Genomic DNA, 24333 nt, shown 5'->3' on the forward strand with positions numbered 1-24333 from the left:
CAGCGTCAAAAATTAAGCATAAAACAGAAGAGAGCAGTTTTTCTTTTTTTTCTGTTTTTGGTTCTTAGCTGTAATGTAAAGTTAAAACAGAAGGACCAACAGAAGGGTAATAAACCTATAAAAAGCACAGGAGAGCTGTGCCATCCAAAATGATTGTGATTATGGTCAGTGTAAGAGGTTGTTTTGGAGAGAGAAGAGATGTGTCTGCAGTATTAACGGTCTGTTGGTATCATTGTTAAATCAGGTACTTGCCTCTAGTTTCTTTATTGGTAGAAAATGAACCCTTGCCTCTACCTAATTAATATCATAATTACATGTAGAAGTCAAAGGCCAGACAGGAACAAACCCTAAACCTCCATTTTGCCTGCCCAGTCCTGCTCAAGTCACCTTTTGCCTTGAGCTGTATCTGTAGATTGAATCAAATGTTCTTTTCTGATAGCTCAGGCAATTTCAAAGGTGCTATCTGCCAGAATATCACATGACACAGTGTCAGCACACATCAGGGATTGCAGTCTGCCAGGACATGATATCCCATGACAAGAGATGTGATTAGCAAAGATAGGACAGTGAGTCTTGATAGTCCTTCAGACCTCAGTCTGCGATGTAACACGTAGGTGTGGCTGATTCACTTTGCACTCTCTCATTCCACACCCTGACATTATAATCAGACAGTATGAGTGTCACATCCTCCTCGGGAGGTGACCAGATCTGATCTGAAAAGCCCACATATAGGTGTAACAGTGTCCACTCCTTTACCTGAGCTCTACTGTACCTGATGGGCAGCTAAACATGTTTTTTAGAATAAGGATGACAAGGTGAAAACTGTCATCCTGGAATTGCCAAACTATTGGGTCACACAGTCTCTCACAGAATGACGAAATTCTTACAGTCTACCCTTTAGAGAGAGTAAGCCTCTTTACTTTCCTTTTACACCACCATGTTTTTAACCTGCTGCAAGTAAAGCTAATGAGTTGGGGAATGTCGTGCCAGGTGCTCTTTTAAACTATTACTCAACTTCTTTGGGGTTTTGTTGTCCTTGTCCCAACCTTTTGAAGCATGTTGCTGGAATCCAATTCAAAAATGATTAAAAAACAAGGTAAAATATTCCAGCTTCAATATTTGAATTGCTGTTTTTTTTTTTTTTACATTTTTAAAAAACTGAATGAGTTTTTTATGATTTCCAAACTTTCAAATTATGTTAGTCTCCAAACTGTTTAGAATTTGGTGCACAGTTCTTAACCCATCTCATTTCAAAAGCACTGTGAGCAATTTCAGCAGACTTTTTTTTTTTTTTTTTTAATTTCTAGAGCGCAGCATAAGGTAAAACAAAGTCTTCAATCAACCTACCACAATTGTTTTGATGTCATTACGTGCAAAAATGCTTTGTTAGAAAGGAACATCCATATAATAGTATTGATGGTTGTTAAAAAGGAACTTCTCAATTAAAAAACGCAAATATTCATTTTAGAAATTTTAAATTTTAAAATACAACTGAGGATGGTGTGAAAAAATCTGGGATACCAAAAAAGAATCTGGGGAAATAACATCCATGAAACAAGCCGTTTGTTTGTTACTGTCTGCGTTTGCTATTTTAACCACCTCACGAGCAACAACTGCATGGTAGTTGCACAAGATTCTTCTCTTTAATAAAAGGCATGTCTCAAAATGGATACTGGGTTCTCAGTTTCACCTTTCCTTACTATCATTTAGTCTTACAGCGTGTCAATGTCTGTCTTTCCTCCTGAATAGATTGTAGGAGATGACAAAGGAACAGAAGAATCTGACCTATGCGGACATCATTTTTTCTTAGGTTTTTCAGGTTGTCGCTGTCACTGAGGTATTGTTGAAGTTCATCCTGCACTTCAGGTGGGCTGTAAGGGTGAGCCTGATAGGAGACCTCATTAGACATTACATGGCTCTATGGGTGAGCTGTATGCTGTCATATATCTGAAGTGAAACTTTTTAGATTTTCACACTTTTCTCTGGTTTAAAAAGGTTTACAGTGTGAAAAAAAAAACATTTCTTGAGTTATTCAAGACATCTCTGACACATGTCCTGGAATCCCAGCTAATTTCTTCTTTGGCAAATCTTTCAAGCTCCTCCAGATTTAATGGTAAGGCCCCCTCACACCACAGATTATTCAATGGGCTTAAGTCAGGGCTTTGTGCAGGACAGTCAATAACATTCACCAGTAGCGATGTATGTTATGGGTCATTGTCATGTTGGAAGTCATGCTGCTGACTCCCAGAGGTTTTCTTTCAAAATCTTCAAGTATCATTCTTTCGTCATGACTTCCTCAGCCTTGACCAGATTCCCAGATCCAGATGCAATGAATCATCCCCACAGTGTTTAACTGTGGGGATGGTGTTCTTTGGGTTATACCCCTCTCCTTTCTTTCTCCAAACGTAACCATAATGTCTCGATGGCCAAAGAGCTCTAGTTTGGTCTTGTCTAACCAAAGAACACACTTATGCAGAATTTTTCACCAGATTGTCCCTAGTACACCTAAGTCTGTCTTGAAGATGTCTTTTTAATAGAAGTGGAGTTTTTCTTGGCCTGTTTCCTCGCAGTCCATTTCTACGCAGGTCTTAGTTGATTTTCTTCTTCGACACTTGACAATTCCTGACTCGGCGTGGTCACAAACTACAGTTTTAGTAGTTGTTCTAGGATCTTCAAACACATCTCACACTATTTTTCTTTCCAGAGTCTTTGAAATCTTTTACTACCTCCCTCTGCCAAACTTTTTCTATTCAGTGTGGCTTATACTGTGTGTGTGAAGTGCAGGACAACCTCAGTTTGAACTTGATTGATGGGCCAATTGATTGACTGAGCTGTGAGCATTACAAAGTTAAACCATGTGTTTGCACAACAGAGGTTTGTGCTTTAGCTCAATAAGAAGCTCATTTCTCAAAGGGGAAAATGATTGATGCTTGTATTTGTTTAAGTTTTTGTAAAATATTTTGTTTCTGTGTGCAAAGTTAAAAATGTACACATCCAAAATAACGCTAGTGTGTTTGAAAAAGCTCAGTTAAAAACAAATTTAGGTATTTAACAGCATGGAAACATATGAAAAAAACTTCATATTCCATAGAGAGGCTTAAAATATTGACCTCAAATTCATTTCAACAACTTGTGCTGTATTTTGACTTGGATAGTAGCTAAGAAAAAATGATGAGATGCTTTAACTTTTATTTTTAAGCCCTACTTTTTGCCACTGTTGATTTAAGATGGCAGTCAAACAAACACAGTTGGGTCTTAATTGCTTTGACAACCTGAATCATTTTTATCAGAACCACAAAGGTTGTAAGAAACAGATTGCTGAAAAATGCTAAAGGCACACCGGTATCTATTTCTTCCTCTATACTGTTCTTTACCTCATATATGCCAAAAAAGAAGAGTAGACAGGGAAGGCAGCACAAAAACCCCACCATGGTGCGTGTATACACATACTGAATGTACATTATATGCTGGGACACCGACATATTCACTCAATCACTTACACCCAGATCTGTTTCTACAGCTCAGCTGCGCTGTGGGCGCCGGGAAGACTGAGATGCTGTGAGGGCAAGAAGGCGTTGGAGGTTCCTTCCAGGCTCCCTCCTAATGGGAGAGTTGACATTTACCCTGGGAGGCTGTGGGCTGTGGCTGCTGCTTCTACTGAAATGATTCAACCTGCCATAAGGAATATAGAGGAATCTATTCTGATGGATGAAAACAGGCGCGCTGAAGCACCTGGAGATGTCTAGGGGCCTAGTTTACATACAGTGCCTTAATTTACCAACACACAGCATCTGACATGACTGGGACTTCAACTACTGAGGGCTGATGTTGACAGTCAGCTCAGGTTCTACACGATACGGAGAGACAGCAAACAAGTGCAATAGTATGTCAGTGGCATCACCAAGTGTTGTCTTCTGCCACATTGTTGTTGAATAACAAAAGAAAACACAACTCATCCAGGATGCCCAATGAGGAGCATTGGAACAATGACTTGTACTCTAATGATTATTATAACAATTTGTTGCTTCCACATCAAAGTGCACACTTTGCCAAGAGTCACATCTTTGTGACAGTGAATGATGTTGCTGATGGGAAATTAAGTATTCATCTCAGAAAAACACAACATCCAAAGGGGATATCAGAGTCAGAATGCCTTTATGTTGTTCAGATATTTCACCAAAAGACAAAGAGTAAACCTGTTGAAAGCACTAGTCAGGTTTACTCTTCAAGAGAATTGAAAACAGCAATAGTTTTCAGAGTAAGGCCTGGTACACACAGTGTCTTGCGCATTATGTCTCATCCGTCAACATACCAGCAGCATGTTCAGTACAACAGACAGCTGGAGTCGGGAAACAGAGGAGTTCCCTCAATCCCCTCCTAATGATGTGCCTCTCCTCACTCATGTTGGGCTGTAAAACCTGTTGACTCCAGGCATGACTGTGCTAAATATGTTGGTTTGTTTTCATCGTCAAGCTAATTACAACTTTATTTTGACGTGGTTTGATGTATTTTGAAAGACACTGGGCGTTTTAGGTGGCTTTGCTGCACAACCTCCTGTCCCGATTGACGAGTCAATGTTTCAGCATCTGGCACAAACAGGTACCTTGTGTATCTGATCCTGAGGGCTGCCACAGTGAGAACACAACAAAGCAGATCCATAGTGAGTTGACACATTGACTTGAAAAGAAACAGGTCTGATTTACTGTGCTGTGACAGATCTTGTGTATTTTATGCGTTGATCCATTGCTTGACATTTGGGAATCATGGTTTTTCTTCTTACCCAACAAAGCCCTACTTTCTCTTTTCATTAGGTAATTTACTGTGACTCCAAACTCAGTATCCGAATGTTAGAGACCATTTATTTCTGCTCTAATCACAAATCACTGACTCATCACTGTAAACTGAATGCCAAGGCTGCTTGGCCTTCTCTGTCAATGGGTAGACTCATCCACTGCTCCATCTTTATTTATCCACCTTTTATGGGAGAACTTCCTTCCTGTTCTTGATTCTATTTTAATCCAAAATGTGGGCTTCGTTATACTGGAGTGTGAAGAGACCGGATGCGTTTTTGCTGACTGTTATTCTGCAGAATGATAAAACTTTAAAAAACCAAACAAACAAGGACTGTTTACTGGTGGGTGATAAGGTGGCTAATAACAATCTGGCAGGAGTCAAACTTTGACTGAGAATTTACTTAAATAAGTTTGATTGATCTCGTCTTCTATCTGTTCCGGTTTGAAGTATGCAGGATGAGTCATAATGAATTGTCAGTTTTGTTGCTTTTATTTCACCCTTTCATAATACTGTATGACTTGAGTTCTGGTTCAATGAGACTGATTTTTTTCTCACAGCTAGCCAAGGGACTCCTCCTCACACAGGGAAAGAGATGTTTCTTTTTTCACCGTGTTTTTTTTTTAGTTTTGCTTCAATATCAGGCGCCCTTTTGGCCTTGCGTGCTCAGCAAATTTGTGGTTTACCCAACAAGCGTCAGAGTACAAGACCTCGGATTAGGTTGCTGGCTAACATCTCAATGCAGAAGCCCAGGGTTTTTCGTGCCAGGAGGGCCCAGAGAGAGACAGAACATTAAATGCCTGTGCTGTCCTTAGGATTAGGACACAGTGGCAGCCCCACACACACCCCACTTCCTGCTTTTTTTTAAATTTCTCCTCAGTAGCAAAGGCCGTGGCAGCAGTAAATATTGAAGGAAGTTCATAAAAGTATCTTTCAAAGCAGGAAGCAGACAGCTGGCATACCATCAAAGGCAATAAAACATATGGTGCAGTGACAGCGCATGCATCATTGCCTGCCTGCACGAGTTAGCAATTCTTTGTTTTATTCTAGAAGCTTTTTTTCCTTTGCTTTTATTTGTGAAAGCACAGTTCATAAGTCTTTGAATTCCTCTGACAATGTCAACACAGAGAGAGGAAAGAAGAAAATGAAATGGCACCGAGAAAAAGAGATTAGGGACAAGACCACGGTGATAAATGGAATGCTGTTTTACACGTTGTGACAACAGAGTACAGACCAGTTTACTACCAAGTTGGCTCCTTTCTCAAAAGGTTCCAGGGTCTACTGAGGATAAATTAAATACTAAATGATCCATTGTTTAAATGTGGATGAAAAGATCGACATTCAGGAAATTATAGACTGAAACTGACAAGGAGATAGATACCTTAATATAACAGATTTAAAGATGGTGCATTGAATGAGGCTGTTTTAATAAAGAATATCACCTTCATTAACATTTTACAGTGCGACAGTGGATAAATGTAGCTTGGAGGGTACATTCAAATGATCAAGTTAAAGGCCAAGTGTGCTGGTTGGGGTTTCAAACTGCAAAGTGGTTTGGAGCCTAAAGAAGTTCATGAAACATTTGTGTAAATTCACTAATACATCACTGGAAAACTGGTACTATCCATAAAGTTTAAAGCACACAAGAATGTAACATTGCTTTATCAGTAATGCTTTAACTCTTTTTTTTTAATTCACTCTGGGTTTGTGTAGACTACTGAAACTTACTTCATGCATTTTTATGGGTAATTTAAACCATTTCATTGAGGGTATTCACACCACAATTACTCATCATCTATAATTTGTAGAAACGTTGGCATAAAGGTAGACCAGAGTCTTTCTGCCTCTAGGTTTCAAATCTATTTAAAGCTAAAGTGGAACTGAATTAAAGCCTACCACGGCTTTTTTGTTGTTGGTAAGTTTCAGTTAAATTAAATAAAGCATGCTTTTATGCATAAATAAAAAAATGAGTAAACACTGAAAGTCTGAAAAATATCCAAACATGGAATAGGTATCTGAACAGATAATCAAAAAAATAAAATAAATCATTCCCAGGCATCAATATTGGAAAATAAAATGCAGATTTCTTACTGGATGGGTTTGACCTGTTTTGCCTGACGCACCAGAAGCAGGTGAGGAGGCAAACCACATGCTCCAAAATGTATAAGTTAAGTTGTAGAAAATGATACAGTACTAGAAATCAAAGAGGCAGCCAGTCAGAGATATTATCTTTTGTCAATCATGTTTCTTGTCAGCAGTGAATGTAGCTGTGACGTGCCAACACAGGTACGTGTTGTGTCAACTTAATATTTGATCAATTATAGAAAAAATGACCACCAAATTACTCTTTTATTTAAGAAGAGGGTATATTTAAAATAATACAACGAAAATTCCGAAGACAAAGTAAAATTCCTTTAATTATTCTTAAGTCAAAACAGAAAGTTAAGTTGTAGCTAATGTTTGTTTGTGGAAGAATTTTTGGTGGAGTAAAGGAAAACTTGTCTGGTGTGCGTCTATGAATCCAGTCAGCTTCGAGCAGGTTATTCTTCCTTTTTCAAATTAGGAGACCTCTCAGCCAGGAGAAAACTTGACTGTGTATGTTGTGCTCCCACTGTGTGTTTACAAGATGTGCTTCCAGTGCCTTTGTAACCACATAATGCATAGTGCAAGCACACACTTGGACACCAATATTGCGCCTTTTTGGAGTGAGATGTGTTGGTATAGAGGTGTGATGATCGCAGAACTCTATCCCAGAAGTGTAGTGACGTGTAGGAGGCTTGTGTCACGCATGAAGGGCAAATCGTAAGGCAAGAAAAGGTGAAATCACCTCTTTCTCCCATGCTTGATTGCTGTCGGTATAATTGAGGGTGATTCAGATAAGCACTAACTACTTAATGCATCTCATCTGGACTGTGTCAATAGTTCCCAGGTCAGGATTAATTACCGCACGACTATTTGCAATCAGGTTCCACAGTTATTTAATTAATTAAAAGACTTTCATGGGTTTTATTTTCCAAGTCAGGATTCTTCTTTTCTTTGGAGGCTGTCATTAATTGTGTGGTTTCATTGTAAATACATGTTCCTCTTTTGGTATGTAAACAGAGAGACATATGGGCAGAAAGAAAAAGAGAATTTAGAAGAGAAATGGAGCTCCTACACTAGCATGATAATTTGTGAAAGCGCCCATGAGAGTGTGTGTGTGTGTGTGTGTGTGAGTGTGTTTTGGCCTGAATGAATTAACTGCAGCATACCCATAATTCAGAGCAGATTGTCCTCATTTAGACTTAGCAGTCCCTCCCGCTGAAGCTCCTTACTGTGAGGCCAGCTTAGCCCTTTCATCCCCATTTTGATATGGACCTCAGCCCTGTCTCACCAATACAAGGGACTGCAGCGGTGGTGTTGATGACAGACTTGCCCAAAGCCTTTCAACCTCTGGTAACCCTCATGGGGTGACACAAGGTCAGCTGCCTACTGTGCATACATCCAAAAATTACAGCCATTCATGATTATCAAACACAACCTTTCAACTGTATACTGAATCCAAATTTGCCTTTGATGTAGTAACACCTGCAACTACAAAATACTACTTTTTTCACTTCCTACATATTTGGTATCTAGACTTTTTCCCACGCTTCTTGGCTAGGCATTCTGGTTCCTCCTCAACATGTAGTTTTATCCTAGGGCCAGATTACACACCCAGAAACAGACAGCTTTCACCTGTAGGTCAAACCTTTGAGGGGATCAGCCAAATTCTGATCCCTTTATGGTGAGATTGTTATCAGCACTATACTGACTTCCAGAACACTATCTGTCAGGTCACAGGATGGTGGGATACAGACTTGAAACCAAGACCTTGGGTTATTTAAGTTCATTCGTACAGAAGCTTCAATTCTGTCCCCACATCAGGATCAAAGACCAAATTCTAGGAAGTAACCACATGGCTTTGACCTTTTATTCACTTTTTGCTTGCATTGAAGCCCCAAGCTGTGATTTAGTCGTCAACTTAAGCTGCCATGCTTGTGGCCATTGCATAAGCAAAGTATGGCTAAGAAGATTTACAGTCTGCCGGGTCACGGTACCTTCATGTAATGAATCAGAAGCAACTTCTTGGATTCAAGTATATATATAGACTTACTTTACACTGTGGATTTACTTCCTAAGTCCTTGTGAGGGTTTTATAAGTGATCTTGAAAAGGTCTCACTTTAAGATAAATGCAACAGTAATTGATTGGGCTTATAAAGCGCTTTTGTAAATATTTAGTGTTTGACATAAAGTGCAAGGTAACAGTGATTTGAAGTTGTGTTTCAGGCTTTTTTTTTAAATGTAGGTTTTGAGTTGATGTGAGTCTGGATTACAGTCAATAGGAAGCAGAGAGTTCAATAGAGTTGGGGTCATGAGGTTGGCATCCTAACGATCGAAAGCTGTGAGATGGGAACTGGTGTTTGAGAAGGCTGGTCAAGTGACCAGGAGAAACTTGAAGTGGACTTGATGGATTCTTCATTGTACTTCATTCATTGTACTTGCACTGTTTGTTTCACAGCATCTCTTTCGTTTGACAGCCAGGCTCAAAAGTTGAGCATTTCACTGTTCATGACGAGGGAAATTTAAATGGGAACCCCAAAAATGATTTTGTTTTCCTGGCGATGACGTCATCCTTACACAGATAATGGCAACGGCAACATATTGAGCACTTTTCCTAACCCCTTTCATTGTTAGGTCCCACTCTGCTGTAGACATGCTGGTGTTTTAATAAGTGAAACAAAGTGAAACACACCAAAAGAAGACCAAAGTTGTAATAAGATGGAAATACCAGCTGTGGATGAAACTGGGGTTGCATGATCCTGGATGACCAACATGTTGGTTCATTGGCGAGTTCATCAAGAACTTTTTAGTTTTTGCCTGAAACTCAGCTGATGTCATCCAAATATTTTTACCCAACCTGTCAGTCTGTGCACCAGATGGAAGATATTCAGTACTTCTCAGAGGCTGTGATGTTCATCCAGGATTCAAAGAACCCATCTGTTAATTCTGGAAAACCCAGAACAGCACAAAAAATCTCTTGTGGTAGGACAGCATAGATGGATGTAGGATAGCTTAAGGGGAACTAAATTACAGGTCTAACTGAAAGAGAAACTATGAGAGATGTCCTCTGTGCCGCAGTGTGGGGGAGACATGGCAGAGTGAGGGTGAAAAAATACTGAAAGACAAGCGATAGAGGACGAGGTATGAAGTGAGTGAGAAAAAGCAATTAGTGTCTGCTAATTGCTCTCATTAGAGGAGATGGGGCTGATTTAACAGACTCCACGATGGACACTGACACCGTATAAATGTGGACTGCACGGGTGTGTGGTTTCAGCACTGTGCAGCAAACGGCTGTAGCTCTCAGAGTGATAGCGGCTGGACTGATAATACCAAACCTTATCATCAAAACCTCACTCCATCATCTCTTTTGGTGATAAAAAATAAGGTAGAAAAGACGGTAAAGGGATGGAAGATGGGTTGATATGTGTTTGATAGAGCTGGAGAAAAGATGGATAAAATGATACTGGAAAACGACAGATCAACACGTTTAATAGAATAGAAAAGAGAAAGAGGACCGCTGCAATAATTCTCTGAGCAGCCGGACCAAAGTTTGGGAATCATTTTCAATCATTTTTCTGGAAATTAAATGCTTTGAAAATAGAAGCGAGAAAAGCATACAATCAAATTGGTGTCATCAAAGTTTTCTGCTTTTAATGAAATAAGCAAACAGGTAAACACATGACTTAATTCATTTCCAAAGCCATAACTGATAATGACTTGTCTTCTGGCTTTCCAATTTTGTACTCCATCAGAATAAAATAAAAAAGGGTTACAACCGCTTTAGTCCCATCCATCCATTCTAAAGCCTTTCTTACGCTGCTGGTGTGGATTCAAACAAAGTCCCTGTGATGCAGGTGAAATACTTTGAGGGGGTGCATTTCTGTGTAGGGATGGGTATCAGTAACCGGTTCAATCCATCACCATCATTTGCCTTTATGCTTAAAGATTCCCTTGTGGGTTCTGTATGTTATGCAAAAGTTGCCGGAGCAACTAGAGTTTATGTTGGCTATTCTGCCTCAGCTATCTAAGCTTAGTAGAATGATATCAGTGTCCCAAGAAAATTCTGAGACAATTCAGTGGCCGCTTGAAATTTTTTAAAGAAGTGAACACACAAATAATGTGCATTACTCTATCCCAAGAGTTTTCCATTTAGTACATTCAACATGTTATACATCCTCTAATGAACCAAAAATGTAGAAAACTTAGCTCTAGCTTGATGCTAATATATGTGGGGAGTTGCATGGATGTGCTAGCAGTTAGCACACATTGACATCACTTTGGTTTTAAAACAGAATTTCAGCTTTCATCACAAAAACATATCACATTTACTTTGTACACAATACTGAAAACACTAAATGTCTAAATGTTGACAGAAAAGTTACATGCAGGCTTGTGACTGACTTCAGCATAACGATGGCAAGCATTGCTTTAACCACTTTGAGACACTTAATGGCCCAAGAAAAAAATACATTGACGTAACGTGATGTGCAATTTTTTACTTATTTTTATTTATTCACGTCCAGACATATCCGGATCCACTGTCCAATTCCATATTCATTTCCTTTTAAACTCAATGAAATCTTTTTGAGAGAAAACTTGTAAAGCTTACAGGAAGAGCTGATAAGGGAATCACCCACCACAACATACCTTAAATACTCAGACGATACAGCCATCCTTGCACTTCTGACAATCAATCAATTCTGGACTACCACAACACAGTCATCCACTTCACCAAGCAATGCACAGACAGTTACTTGGAGATTAATGTAAAAAAAACAAAAGAAATGGTTCAGCCCACCCTCACCCCAGGATCCCATTATCATAAACACACAGACAGTTGAGACAGTTGACACCTTTAAATATCTTGGAATAACCCTTGACAATAAACTCACCTTTAATCAGCACACCACGGACATCCAAAAAAGAAGCCAACAAAGACTGTCAGCCATTCGCAAACTCAAAGGACTATATGTTGCACCCCACCTCCTGCTGTTACTTTACAAAAGCATTATACAACCCATCCTTCTCTACTGTTCCTCATGCTTTTACACCATGCTATCTGTAACTAACCGGACCAAACTCACACCCATCACAAACATAGCTGCCAAAATCCTCGGCCTCCCCACATCAAACCTCACATAATTGAATGACAGGTCCATCACTCGAATAGCAAACTTAATAGTCCAGGATACCACTCACCCATTACACCAATACATCACTCCACTGCCCTCAGGGTGCAGGTACAGGTCGGAAAAACCAAGGACAACCCGTTTCGGTAAAAGCCTGATCCCCAAAACTATAGCCGCCCTAAACAGCAGGCCCCGCTGATCTGTCTGACCAGCCTGTCACCGGTGTTTTTCTGTCAATGTCCCACTGTTATGGTTTTGATGTCCATAATGTGCAATGTTTGTTGTCATTGTTTGATGTCTGTGATGTGCAATGTCTCTTTCTGTAATGTACAGTCAGTGAAAATGTATATCCCTACGGGACCAATAAATCTAATCTAATCTAATCTAAAAAATCGGGTTGATAAGCAGAGTAGATAAGGATATTGGTGTCAATAAAATCTTAAAACACTCATGCAATTAATCGAGATTAGATGTCAATCATAGATTGCGTAGTCCTGATAACTGTCATTCAAGGTGCAACGCAAGTCCCAAGATAGCGTTAAATAACAGCAAAAGTTGGAAGCTACTTGCCTTCACAGCTGTGCACAAAGTTGTTCCCTGTTCCAACTTTGCAGGTGCCAGAGAGGAATGCTACAACACTAATCTAACTACATCTGAGATTTTCCTGTGAGTTTGTCGTAGTAGATCCTTCAAGTGTGGAGAAGGTCTATTACATTAACAAAATTGGAGAAATCAGATTTCAGCATATGCCTTTTTTTCATCTGTTATGTGGGCATTAAATTAGGAAATCAGTTATCAATGTGGGTTGTGAATTTGGAAAGAGATACTTAAAAAAAAGTGGGTTTTGAAGGTTGTTTTTTTTGTTTGGGTTTTAAATTGAAAAACGACAAAGCAAGGGTTTTATGGAAACTGCAGTCACTCTATTCCCCACCCTGCCCATCTCGTAATCAGGTTATTATTGAGTGAACACCTACGAAAAGTGGTGTTTAATGATGGCAGCCTTTCCTTGAGAAAACACTTAGCCGACGATACTCCAGAGAAAAAGAGGCCAAGGAGAGGTGAAATAAGACCACAGAGGCACCAACAAGGAAGAAAAACAGAAAAAATGAAGATTGTTCTTGTGCTTTGTAGTTTACCTCACGTTAAAAGGTTTCTGAGTGGTTGTTTCTATTTACGAAGCACTGGAGCACATCTTGAATTTAGCACACTGCAGGCCAGACCTCAGTATTGTAGAAAAGATAAACTACTTGGCACATTTGGGCTGGAGCACTTCTCACTGCAGGATGGTTAAAAAAACTTTTTGGTGTCTGTGTGATGGAGTGCTGGTGTGCAATAGGGCATATGCAGACTGAAACAAGATGTAATTAACAAGAATAATATCTCTTCCCTCCTCCAACCGTGAGCAAGTAGGGCTGTGATATCTTCTCCGTCCTAAAACCTAATCGTGTCTCATTTTCTGCTGAATCCCTGATCGAGTGGAAGGCGGGGAGTTACGATAAAGCTCTGGCTCCACTAATGAGTGCCAAGCAGCCGCAGTTCAAGATCATACACGGCTGGTTTTACTTCTCCACCTGCTGCTTGCTCATGGACTCTATAATCACTTATTTAATTGAATGGGAAAACTTTCTTTCTTTCTCCATCTTACCTTTCGATGATGTCGGCAATGACACAGGCAAACATCTGCAGGCCCTCTGGCAGCTGCAGAGCCACTGGAGGGAGAGGAGAAAAGCAAACAAAGAAGAGAAATTAGCACTCTTGTGTTCGAATGATGGCACATTTAATAAATCCTGGACGGCAGAGCTATTCAAAGCCTCTGCTGCTGGTTCAGAGAGCTCTGCTGACAGCAAATAGTGACATTTCAGGGCAATTTCCCCTCTGCCACAGCGGTTCTGTTGGTTTATTTTAGCGAGTGACGGGCTGTTGGAAATATAGTCCAAACCAATCACCACAGGTCTGGCTCTACAGCTCAGGGCTTGTACAGAGCCATTACACTCTCTCTTTTTTCCTGTCTGTCTCCACGCCCGCCACCAGCTCAGTGAGACACATTTTCACTCTCTTTTCTACTTGAAACACACACAAAAAAACACCCCCACCCTCCTCCAGCTTCACACAAGTTTGTGTTTTTAAAGCCAGGATTTGATACGGACTCACAGATGAGGCTGCCATGAAATTAAAACCAAGCAACATATTACACAGAATTTAGTAAGCCCATGGTGCTGAATGCTAACAAGGGCGAAGCTGATCTAATGCTCTGTGACATCAACCAGGACAATGTTATTTGGAGTACAGAAAGTGGTCTGTGAGTGGGAGATGGGAGCGTTGAATGGAAAGACAATGCAGGGAAAGGCAAAAACTGTAGTTCCTGTGCTGACCCACTTGAGGCTTGCTCCAGTAATGTGTAAACCCCCATAAAGCTCTATATGGCAGAATTTTTAACATTTTTTTTTTTTAATTTTATTTTTTTATCGTAGGTCTAATGATCATTTAAAACAAAAATTAAATTGTTAAAATGTTGATGTGCTTTTTTTTCAGGTTTTCCAATATTACATACCCAAATATAGTACTTCGACTGCTTTGATATCCAGCTGTGTTACTGTGAAAGGACATCTTGTTTAATAGCTGCACTGAAGTGTTTAAAGGAGAAATATTGTGCTTCCCATATTCTAAACGTGGGTAAAAAGCAACAATGCTGCATACATGTGCATGTTTGTTTAAATCCTTGCATATTCTTCATAGTCTTTGCGAGATCCTCACAGGACTTGCTGAAATGATAAGGTCATCGCATGAGGATCCCCTAATTAGCTCATAACAATGGCAGTCCAGACCTCAAAGATTAAGGTCAGCCATTGCTCTGCCCCCAACAGGCCCTTCTGAAGGCTGGCCAACCATTGGGAAAGGGGTTTGTGATGCAGGGAGCCTTAAAAAGACAGTAACTAAAGCAAAAAGCATTTCAAAGGCTGAAAGAAAGAAGAAAACACAAGTTTGAGAAAAACTAAGATTTCTTTGAGCAGTAACTCTTGTAAACCTACGAGAGGGACAGTATAAAGCCTTAAAAAAGCACAATAATAATGTGAGCTGGCGATGTACCAGTATTAATAAGCATATAACCACTTAACTCAGTCAGAGGGGTGTGTAACTAATACAGGCTGGTTGAAGTTAACCTGCAAGGAGAACCAAAGGCTAATGGTGTTAGCTCAGCCACATTCCACAAACCAATTTGACTTAATTTACCTGCAGACTCTCAGATCCCTTTTTTGGCTGTGTTTTCTGAGTGTTTTTTTCCCCTTTAAACTATTCTGTTGGTCAGAATTTAAACTTCTGTTGAATATAAAAAATATTAGATGGTTGGGAATGTCCCTGATGAGCCAGCTGTGGATCTGAAAACCTCTGCTGCAGTACTGTATAGCACTATGTCTAATTTCATTATATAACAATCTACCAAGACATCATCTACTCTGATTTTACATTTCTCTAAATAAACATAACTGCATGAACTTTACATGCTAAATGCTATTTCACAAACTTCAACACCAATCAAAGTGTTTCAGCTCCTCATTCCAGACAAACTGAACTGCAGAGCAGTCCTTTCAAGAATACATCATCATGTTTTCTCAGATTTCAAAGTGGATGTAAATCTGAGCGTTCCTTTTGGGGATTTCTCAGGAGATAAGACTTGTGGTGTTTGCATTAAAGATTCGAAAGAAGCCATGATTAAGTATATATTAATCCTGCCATCTCGTCATCAAATAAACATGATGGCACCTTAGGATCAGAGACTACTAAGATATTGATGATGTCAAGTACTCCCGCATGGAATGAGTGAACAGGAATCAGAGCATGAAGTGGACAAGATTGGAAAAGGCAAGAGTGACAGAGAGGAGATTAGTACAGAGAGGAGAGCAAATATGGCGCTGTGGGACAGAAAAGCCTTTTTTGTGCATATAAGAAGAAATAATGAAATCAAATAATTTACTTATTCACAAGTTTTTATATTTCAGAATGCAGTTTTTAAAAAGCACTGAGTAAAAAAATCTTATTGACAAGAAGTTAGCAGTCTGACTTCACATTGCACCATCATCATCATCATCATCATCATCATCATCATCATCATCAGTGATGTGCAGCTGGTTAGCTGATGCCATTTCACACTGTCTTTGTTTTGCACTACTTCTTTATTTACCCCCCAACCAAAATTGGCCCCAACCCTGCAGCACAAAAACTCAAGACCGAGTTAAAATGTGCCTGTCTCATCTGCATTTTCATTTATATCACTGTGTGGTGGTGTGTGTCTACAGAGACTCGGCTGTCTCTCTGCATTTTCTGATTTTCTTATAATACAGTGTCAGTCATGGTGCAGTGGTGTGAAGCTCCCTGTCAACAGTTCTCTTCATCGGGACTCATAGAACACATCCAGAATCCAGGTGGCATCACTGTTCCTATCCTCCTCTCTCTGTGTTAACGTAATGTCTACATCTTAGTGTGTTTGTCTGTAACTGTGTGAATTTTTTTGATCATTTTAGACATCCTTCAAGGCCTCTTGACACTTCTGTTTTTATGTGCGTCTGTTTTTATTTTATATTTTGTACAGCTGTTGTTTATCCATGATTCATCCAGTTGAGACAAGTTTTGTGAGTCTCTGCCACCAAGTCAGACACACAGCAACCCTACCTGGACACAAAGGCTTTGTTTCAATCAACCATGACATTTTCTCCCAGTCAAACTCAGTCACACCCTTCTTCAATAAATCCATCAACGTCTCAGCGGACACTTATGAGACCAGGACGCTGCATCAAGCACACAAAGGTTTTCACATGGCTTGGCTTGAAACAATTTCCAACACTTCAGTGCCAGACAGGATTAAACAATGAAAGCTTGGACAGACAAAAGGCCAGGGAGGTTGAGGTAGGGTGGTCGCGAGATGGAGTGATGGATGGGGCAGTGGGGAGGGGAGGGGCGAGAGCATTTCTTACTGATGAAAGGTTAAGGGATCACACAGTGCCCAGGCAGACAGTGAGAGACAGGTCATTACCTGGAAAAGGGCAAGTTTATTAACAGAGAAAGGTTTCAGAGCACACCTCTGCCTCAGCTGACAGAAGCAAAGAGCTTTCTCCATCCACCGCTGCTTGCTAAAGGTGAATCAGACACTGGAGGAGGGACTGAATGCAAGTTGAACGCAAAGATAAGTTGTTTCTACCTTTAATTGAGAAAGTTCATTAAACAGCTTTAGATGTCACGTCTATTGAGCTAACAACTCAAGCAGGTGTGAAAGGTGTCTTCTTCTTGCATGTATCACTTAATTTAAGGCAGTTTCCATATGGTTCACCCACTGCTGGATCTGTAAGTGCAAGAAATCTGCGTGTGGGATTATGTTGACATTCAAAGACAAAAAGTAAACTAAGAAAGTGCAGGAAAGACCAATTTATCAGTGAAGGCAGACTGAACTGACAAAGCCAAGGGATTACTATAAATTTTCAAAAGGGGGGGTTACAGCTGGGGGACCAGAGTAAGGCTCTATGCAGGGATTATCCTGGGTGAGATTAAATTTGGAGTATGTGATTGCATTGCAAATATCTGTGGATGGACGTGATGAATGGTCACTTGTCAATCACCTCCAATGCAAATATTAAAAAGAGAACTGGTACTCAGATAGGAATGCACTAAGCACATTAAAAGAATGCATGATACGAAGGTCCAAAGCAGCTAACTGTCCAAAGGCTAAAGCTAGCTAAATGTGATGCTATCTGATAGAAACCAACCTTCATGAAGTTTTGATGTCCAATAATCCATGGGTGTTACACAAAACATGGGCGTAGCCTCCGTGACACCACCCGTCTGTTCGTGAAACCGTGAAATGAAGCCAATCTGCTGACGCAGCCACATTCTCTTTGCCTACTTTGAGTTTTTCTTCAAGCAGCTACAGAGCACCCACTGGTCACGTGATCTGAGCTGTGCCCCTGATTGGAAAATCAAACCATCCCAATAACTTGTCAACCGCAGAAGTAGAAAAAAATTCACATATCGTACAGTGCGTGCCGATAGTGAAAGCAGCATTTTAGACCCAAGCCATTTTTTGAACCAGGCTGTACATTTGCTTTTAATGCCGTTAAAGTCTGTTTTTATGGCTGGGTGTGTACGTGACTTCCCGTCTTTTTGCATCTAGCCTCAAGTGGATTCTCAATGAACAGCAACTTTTAGCACTTCCCCATAGGCTTCATTTTTACTAACCGGAAGTTGCCCCTTGGTGTTAAACTAATTTGACAGTTTCAGTTTCATTTTTCAATCTAACAATATTCATGTATGGCAGGTCCTCATTACACTATAACAAATTACAGAGGCCACATTAGACTTCTGAAAAAAGGTAAAACAAGTAGAGAAAGAAACTGTGAAATCACAAAAATACAGTTTAAACTATAATTAAATCAGTACAAAGTTGGAATTTTACTCAAGATAAGTCATAAATTCACCAGCAAAAAATTTACAGAATAAAAACCATAAATTGATAAGAAAAAGGGTGTGGTATTACAAGAACAGAGTTTAAATGTTAAGTTTCAATCTACAAGCAAAAAGGCATGATCCCGTGGGAATGATGTTGTAAATAAACAAGATTTACATTGTAGAATTTGAAGGTCCAAAACCAAAAATCATTAAAAATTGATTTGTAAACGTACAGGACCAAAGATAAAATTTGCAAATGTTAAGTTTTATATTTCAAGCAAATTGTTGGGGTTTTCTGAGAAAAACATTATTGATTTACAGGGGTTGCATCATAAAATTTACAGAATAAAAACTTTAAATTGATGAGAATAAAGGTGTGAATTGCAAAAACAAGTTGTAAAATTGAAGGAATAAAGTTTCAAATTTAAATGCAGAAAGGCATGATCAAGTGAAAATGACGTAATAAATTTACCTGAAATACGATATAAAATTTGCAGTACTAAAATCATAAATGTCTAAACACAAAGCTGTGAAATTACAAGAATATAGTAAATGGCTCACTGAGTTTGAAATTTACAAGCAAAAAGGCATGGTCTTGTGAGAATTATATAATTTTTTTAGGAATTACGTTGTAAGGCTTAAATTACTTAAGCCTTACAGCACTTAAATTATCAATGAATGAGAATTAAGTGATAAAATTATGAGAGCAAAGATAAAAAAAAGTGTGTTTAGTCTTAAAATTACAAGAATAAAGTTGTAATTTCATAAAACATGGGCAGTTATATTACACAGTTCTAAAACACCAACATGAAAACATCCAAGGTGCCTGTATCAGCTGTGACATGAAAAAGAATGAATCATATTTGTTTGTAACATCAGTAAAAACCAGCAAAACAGTTTGAAAAATATTTACTTTGTTATAACTACTTCTTACACACAAATATTTCACATCAACACAATAAGCACCATTCACACTCATCCATTAAAGCACATCCAATCTGTGGATGCTACTGTGGAAAATCTGTCTGAACTTTCCCCTGGCAACACTTTCACTCCTGTCATGTTCTCTATAAAGGAACACGCTGTTCAGACACAGCAGAAAAGGCCATTTTAGTCCACTTACAGGAAGCCGTTTTGTATTTGAGGGTAAAATAAATCAGTGCTTCTAGTGGTGGTGGCTGCACAAAGCGGCTATTTAGAAAGAGAAGACTCATTAATTAAGAAAAAACAAGACATCAGCCATGGACTGAGCTAGATGTTTTGTCGATCTGGATGGTTCTGTTTAATGTGGCGAGCCATCTGTGGCTCAGTTGGATGTTTAATTAACACTGGCATTAAGTAAATCTTTAACTCAAAATTAAATGTATGGACTGTGATTATTTCAACTTGATTTTCTTGGCAACTTCTCTTTTATTTGTTGCTTTAGATGTAAGCGCAACATGGACAAAAACAGCCCAATCTTAAAGCGGACCTAAATGCTCCACATGTTGCTAATTCTCCAGGAGCTCAAGTAAAAATCTGAAGACAAACTGTCAGCAGTGAGCATGGAAACAGAACAGCTCCCCGAGTGTTTTACAACCACAACAGGAAAACACTTTCATGGACTGAAGGTCTCCCAAGACTTTCAAGGCCATGGTGCTTTGGGCTTCTTTGGCTTCATCTCTTGTCTTTTTTAATTTTTCGTTTTTGGGATTTGATTTGGGGGTTACATGCAAAAATGAGGAACAGCTGTTAGACGAAGGCTGTGATAAAATAGAGAGAATGAATGGAGACCAAAATACACCATGAAAATACAACACCCAAAAGCCCCTGGTAATAATTTCAAGTACGGCAGCTGTACTGAGCAGGATGTTGACAACAGGTCGCATATAAGTTAAACTAAACGTGATGAGAATCTTTACTCATGAAGACAGTTAAACCACTTTCTCTTTTCGAAGCTCCATAAAAGACATGGTATCTTACACACCTGTGCACACTGTGTTTAGAGTTTTACAATCAGTCTATGCTGACTTGTGTTTGCCTGAACTGACTGTGTTGGAAATCAGGACAGTAAACAGCTGACAGCAGTTGGAATAAGACTTAACAACTGAACTATTTTTAGGATGGAGTAGAATATTACAGAAACAACAAACAGATCAGAATAAAATGGGAAACAAAACAACAAAGGTCTTTTGACTGTTAACAAAATAGATAGAGCAAGGCTGGCCAGCTAAAATACATCTCTGCTCTGTGTTCCTGAGTCCTTGGTTTTTGAAAAGGCACAGCGCATGCGATTCGAGAGCAGTTCAAAGGCTGACAAAGAAACAGATGGACACAAAGAGGAACACAGAGAGACAGGGGGTGATAAGGTGAGTTATGCTCTGTGAGTTCAGAGAGAGACGATGAGCTCTGATAAAAAAATAAAAAAATAAAAATAAAATGAAAGCAAGCGTCACACAACCAAAAAAAGCCAAGGCAGCAAACTGTGGAAAGCACACACGCCCCACAGGGACAACTAAGAAATGATTCAATCCTTTTGGCTTGCCATCTGCATATTTCTACCCAAGGCAGGAGCGACTTTACAAGTACACATTTTGACATTTACATAAATGAGGGAGGATTTTTTTTCTCCAGCTAGAGGCTGACATTGTAACACAACCCAATGACCTGTTTCACAGGGAACAGCACACATGAGGAAAAGTCAAAATACACATAAAGAAATGCACCATTGCAAGGATAAATTGCAGGACACATTTTTGAACCCCACTTAGATTGAATTCAATTTTAGTAGCTGAACTGATTGGTCTTTAGAGTTCCTATAAGTAGCAGAGAAAAAGCAAAAGCATATTTTTTTCCAAAATGGATTTTGACTTCAACCAGACATTTTAAAGTTTCAACCATCATAAATTGCAAAAGTCAAGAGAACTACTGGTGTTACAGTCCTTTTGGATCCAGATTGCCAATCACACAGATTTTTCTCTATATCTAAGATTCTTAACACTCTTCTTGACAGGATAGGGGACAAACGTGCATACTTTATGCAAATGTTTGAGTATTGTCACAACAATTCAAAACGACAACAAACTCTGTTCCAGGAATAATCTCTAAAATATCACATGCTCAGAATAAACAGAATACACCATATAAAAAACTCAAGCCCAACAAGCTACAAGAGCTGAACCCCCCGACCTGAATGTAATATTGACTTACAAGTGTCCCATTTAATGAGTTTTTCAAGCAACAAGTCGTCTTTGGGCTGATTTTTTGCTTTGAGTTGAGAGCTAAAATTCATGTTACCCCACCTCTGCCACAACATCCGCCCAGCATCCTGTGGAAGCATCAGTGGTGTGCCCACATTTGTGCTTTTTTTTGCAAAACTTTTAGACTTTGTTAAACCCCCCCCCCCCCCCCCCAAAAAAAAAAAAAAAATGCTCAGAAAAAGTTGCAACTGGGCATGCGACGGGTCAATCTAATGGCACTTGCCAAACTCATTTTTGGAACATTCTGAAGGGGTAGATGAAACACATCTCGTTGGACAGGTTTTTCTAGAAAACACCTGCAGACATAAGTGACAAAAGTGAAGTGAAAAGCAAGTAAGCAAATATGATATAGTTTATCAGTTCAGCCTTTCTCCTTCACCATGTTAAGCATCTCCATATCATTTGATCTCCAGGGTAAATGCTGAATTTTATACTTAATAAACTAGTTTACTAAAGTAAAACCTATTGTACTGTGTTTGGATATAATATTTGTTATAAGTATTTTTTTATGGCACTGCAATTTATTTAATTATTTAAATGGGGAAAACTTTTTTGGCATACGAGTAATTTGAGCCACAAGCTCACACATTCAACTAGAAACATTGGTCTGTTCATTTTCCATCACTTCCTGAATCCTTCAGTAAATAATCTCACACAATGAAACTGTGTGGGCTCAACTGTGAAAATGAGCGCTCTGCATTAACTGTGTGCTTGGACGGCAAGACTCGATGTACTCCAGTGGTAACTCAATTCACATCGACATTAAATGCAAATGACTTCAGCCTTGTAGGAAGAACCATCTGGAAGAGCTTTGAAGCTTAACTCGCCATTCAAGGAGTTCTCCATCTAATTTGTTTCTGCTTCCCCTCCTTGATAACGTCAGATAATTTTCACCTTTTTTGTTATCCTCCATAATTGGTGTAAACTTTGGTAAAATCATGTCAAATTACAATCACCTGTTACAAAAAAACAGTCCAAAGCAACACACTTTAATTTTCCCATTCTAGACCATGACACACATCGATGTAATGGAGGCCTCCCACTTCAGTGTGTCCTGAGGGTGCAAACACACAGCAGTCTGTGCAACTAGCGTCACATTTTCATTTCCGAGATCTGACAGTTTCTTTTTAACTTCACTGTTTTTTATCTGACCCATAACCTGGGTCAGTGTAAATGGCCTGACATAAAACCAACAAATAAAAAAGATCAGAACCAAAGACACGACAGCTGAAGAGCCTGTCTGAAAGAAAAGTGAAATTGCTGCCCACTTAAGTTCAAAGATAGAATCCCTTTTCTCCTCATTTTTGACTCCAGAACAGAGTTTGAAATCTTTGTTGTTGATAAGGTTAAGATCTGCCTCCAAAAAAACAAGGTCCCAAAGGATTAGACAAACATTGATTGTCTCTTAAAGTAACACTGCACATAATCAGTCGTGTTGCATGGATGCGGAGGAGAAATCGGAGCTGGCACACTGTCAGCTGCAGTGTGGATGCAGCCTCCAACTCTGTCAATAACGCATAAGCACAGATCCTGCAGGGTTTGTCCCCCTCCTGAAAGATCAGAGCCGGCTGACAGGCCCCCCTCATAAATTCAGTGTTAACTGACTCCAAAACTCTGTGGACACGGAGGCGCTTGTGAAAAACAGCCTTCCTTACACACACACAATCTCTTGCAGACCAATACATTAAATACATTACACCTCTCACATATACCTGCTATAAAATGCACAATGGATTTTAAAAGCAGGCTAAGTGCTGGTTGACCTACATGCCCCTTTTCACACTGGGACTTCTTCTTATTTATGGCATGACTAAATAAACCTGTGTGACTATACAATAAAGTTGTGAAAGTGGGTCAAAGTATAGATGTATTCATGGATGCTTTTGTGAATTAATGTTAGTACACGCTATCTGCCTGCATAAGATATGTAAAGCTGTGCATCCTGTGTGTTAACTTTTCGCTGTGCGGTTTATCGAGAGATCTGAATAATACAAAGTAAAGTACTTCCGTGTCAGAGTCACTCCAATACTTATTCAATCTACGTCATTACATAGATGATCCGACAAAATCAGCGTTGCGCTCCATTCATTCAGATGAGTTATGGTTTTAAAGACTTAATAAAAACTGTAAGCAGCATAAAAAAATTCTGTGTTTGTTCTGTGTTCAGAAACTATACTATGGACTCAGTTTCTATCATTTTTAACCATAGACCTTCGCCTTTTACCATTGCACAGTTTTGAAGCCAAAAAAAATGGACTTAAATGGCATTTAGACACATATTTACAGCCTGGTTTAAAGGGGCTCTGAGGAGTTTTTACGTGATCTTGCGAAGACTCCCTTCTAGATATACTCCTCATTGTAATCTACACTTTAAAAAGAGATTATCAGCACCAATATTACAGGTTACGGGTTACTTCTCAGCTCCTTGATCAGGCCCAGCAGGACTGGACTGATTTATGGCATGTCTAAGTCTCTATGACAACACCACGCCGACTGATGAAGTTTAGTAGTGAGAAGAGATAAGACACGGAGATCTGTGTTTTTCTCTGCTGAAAACGATTTCTGTGGTTAATTTTGCAGTGATGGTGGACACAGGAGCCTAACTGTCAGACAGAAAAAGGACAGAAGAGCAGAAGAAATCTTGACAGAAGAGTGA

The 24333-nt window shown here is 39.4% G+C and overlaps 1 protein-coding gene across 3 annotated transcripts in view; it reads right to left on the reverse strand.

The window, feature by feature from the left end:
• dph1 (diphthamide biosynthesis 1) overlaps positions 1-24333 on the reverse strand; it is a 265070-nt gene that overhangs the window by 42687 nt on the left and 198050 nt on the right. For 2 of the 3 annotated variants that reach the window (XM_074679783.1, XM_074679784.1), the window contains exon 3: positions 13649-13712. The exons of the other annotated variant lie outside the window; for it this stretch is intronic. In XM_074679783.1, the coding sequence (XP_074535884.1) occupies positions 13649-13712 (64 nt within the window). The remainder of the gene's footprint in view (positions 1-13648; positions 13713-24333) is intronic. 3 annotated transcript variants of the gene reach the window in all.

This window comes from Halichoeres trimaculatus, unplaced genomic scaffold (genome assembly GCF_033239565.1).
Source record: "Halichoeres trimaculatus isolate MK-OKI-2021-1 unplaced genomic scaffold, fHalTri1.1 fHalTri1_scaffold_9, whole genome shotgun sequence".
Classification (NCBI taxonomy): domain Eukaryota; kingdom Metazoa; phylum Chordata; class Actinopteri; order Labriformes; family Labridae; genus Halichoeres; species Halichoeres trimaculatus.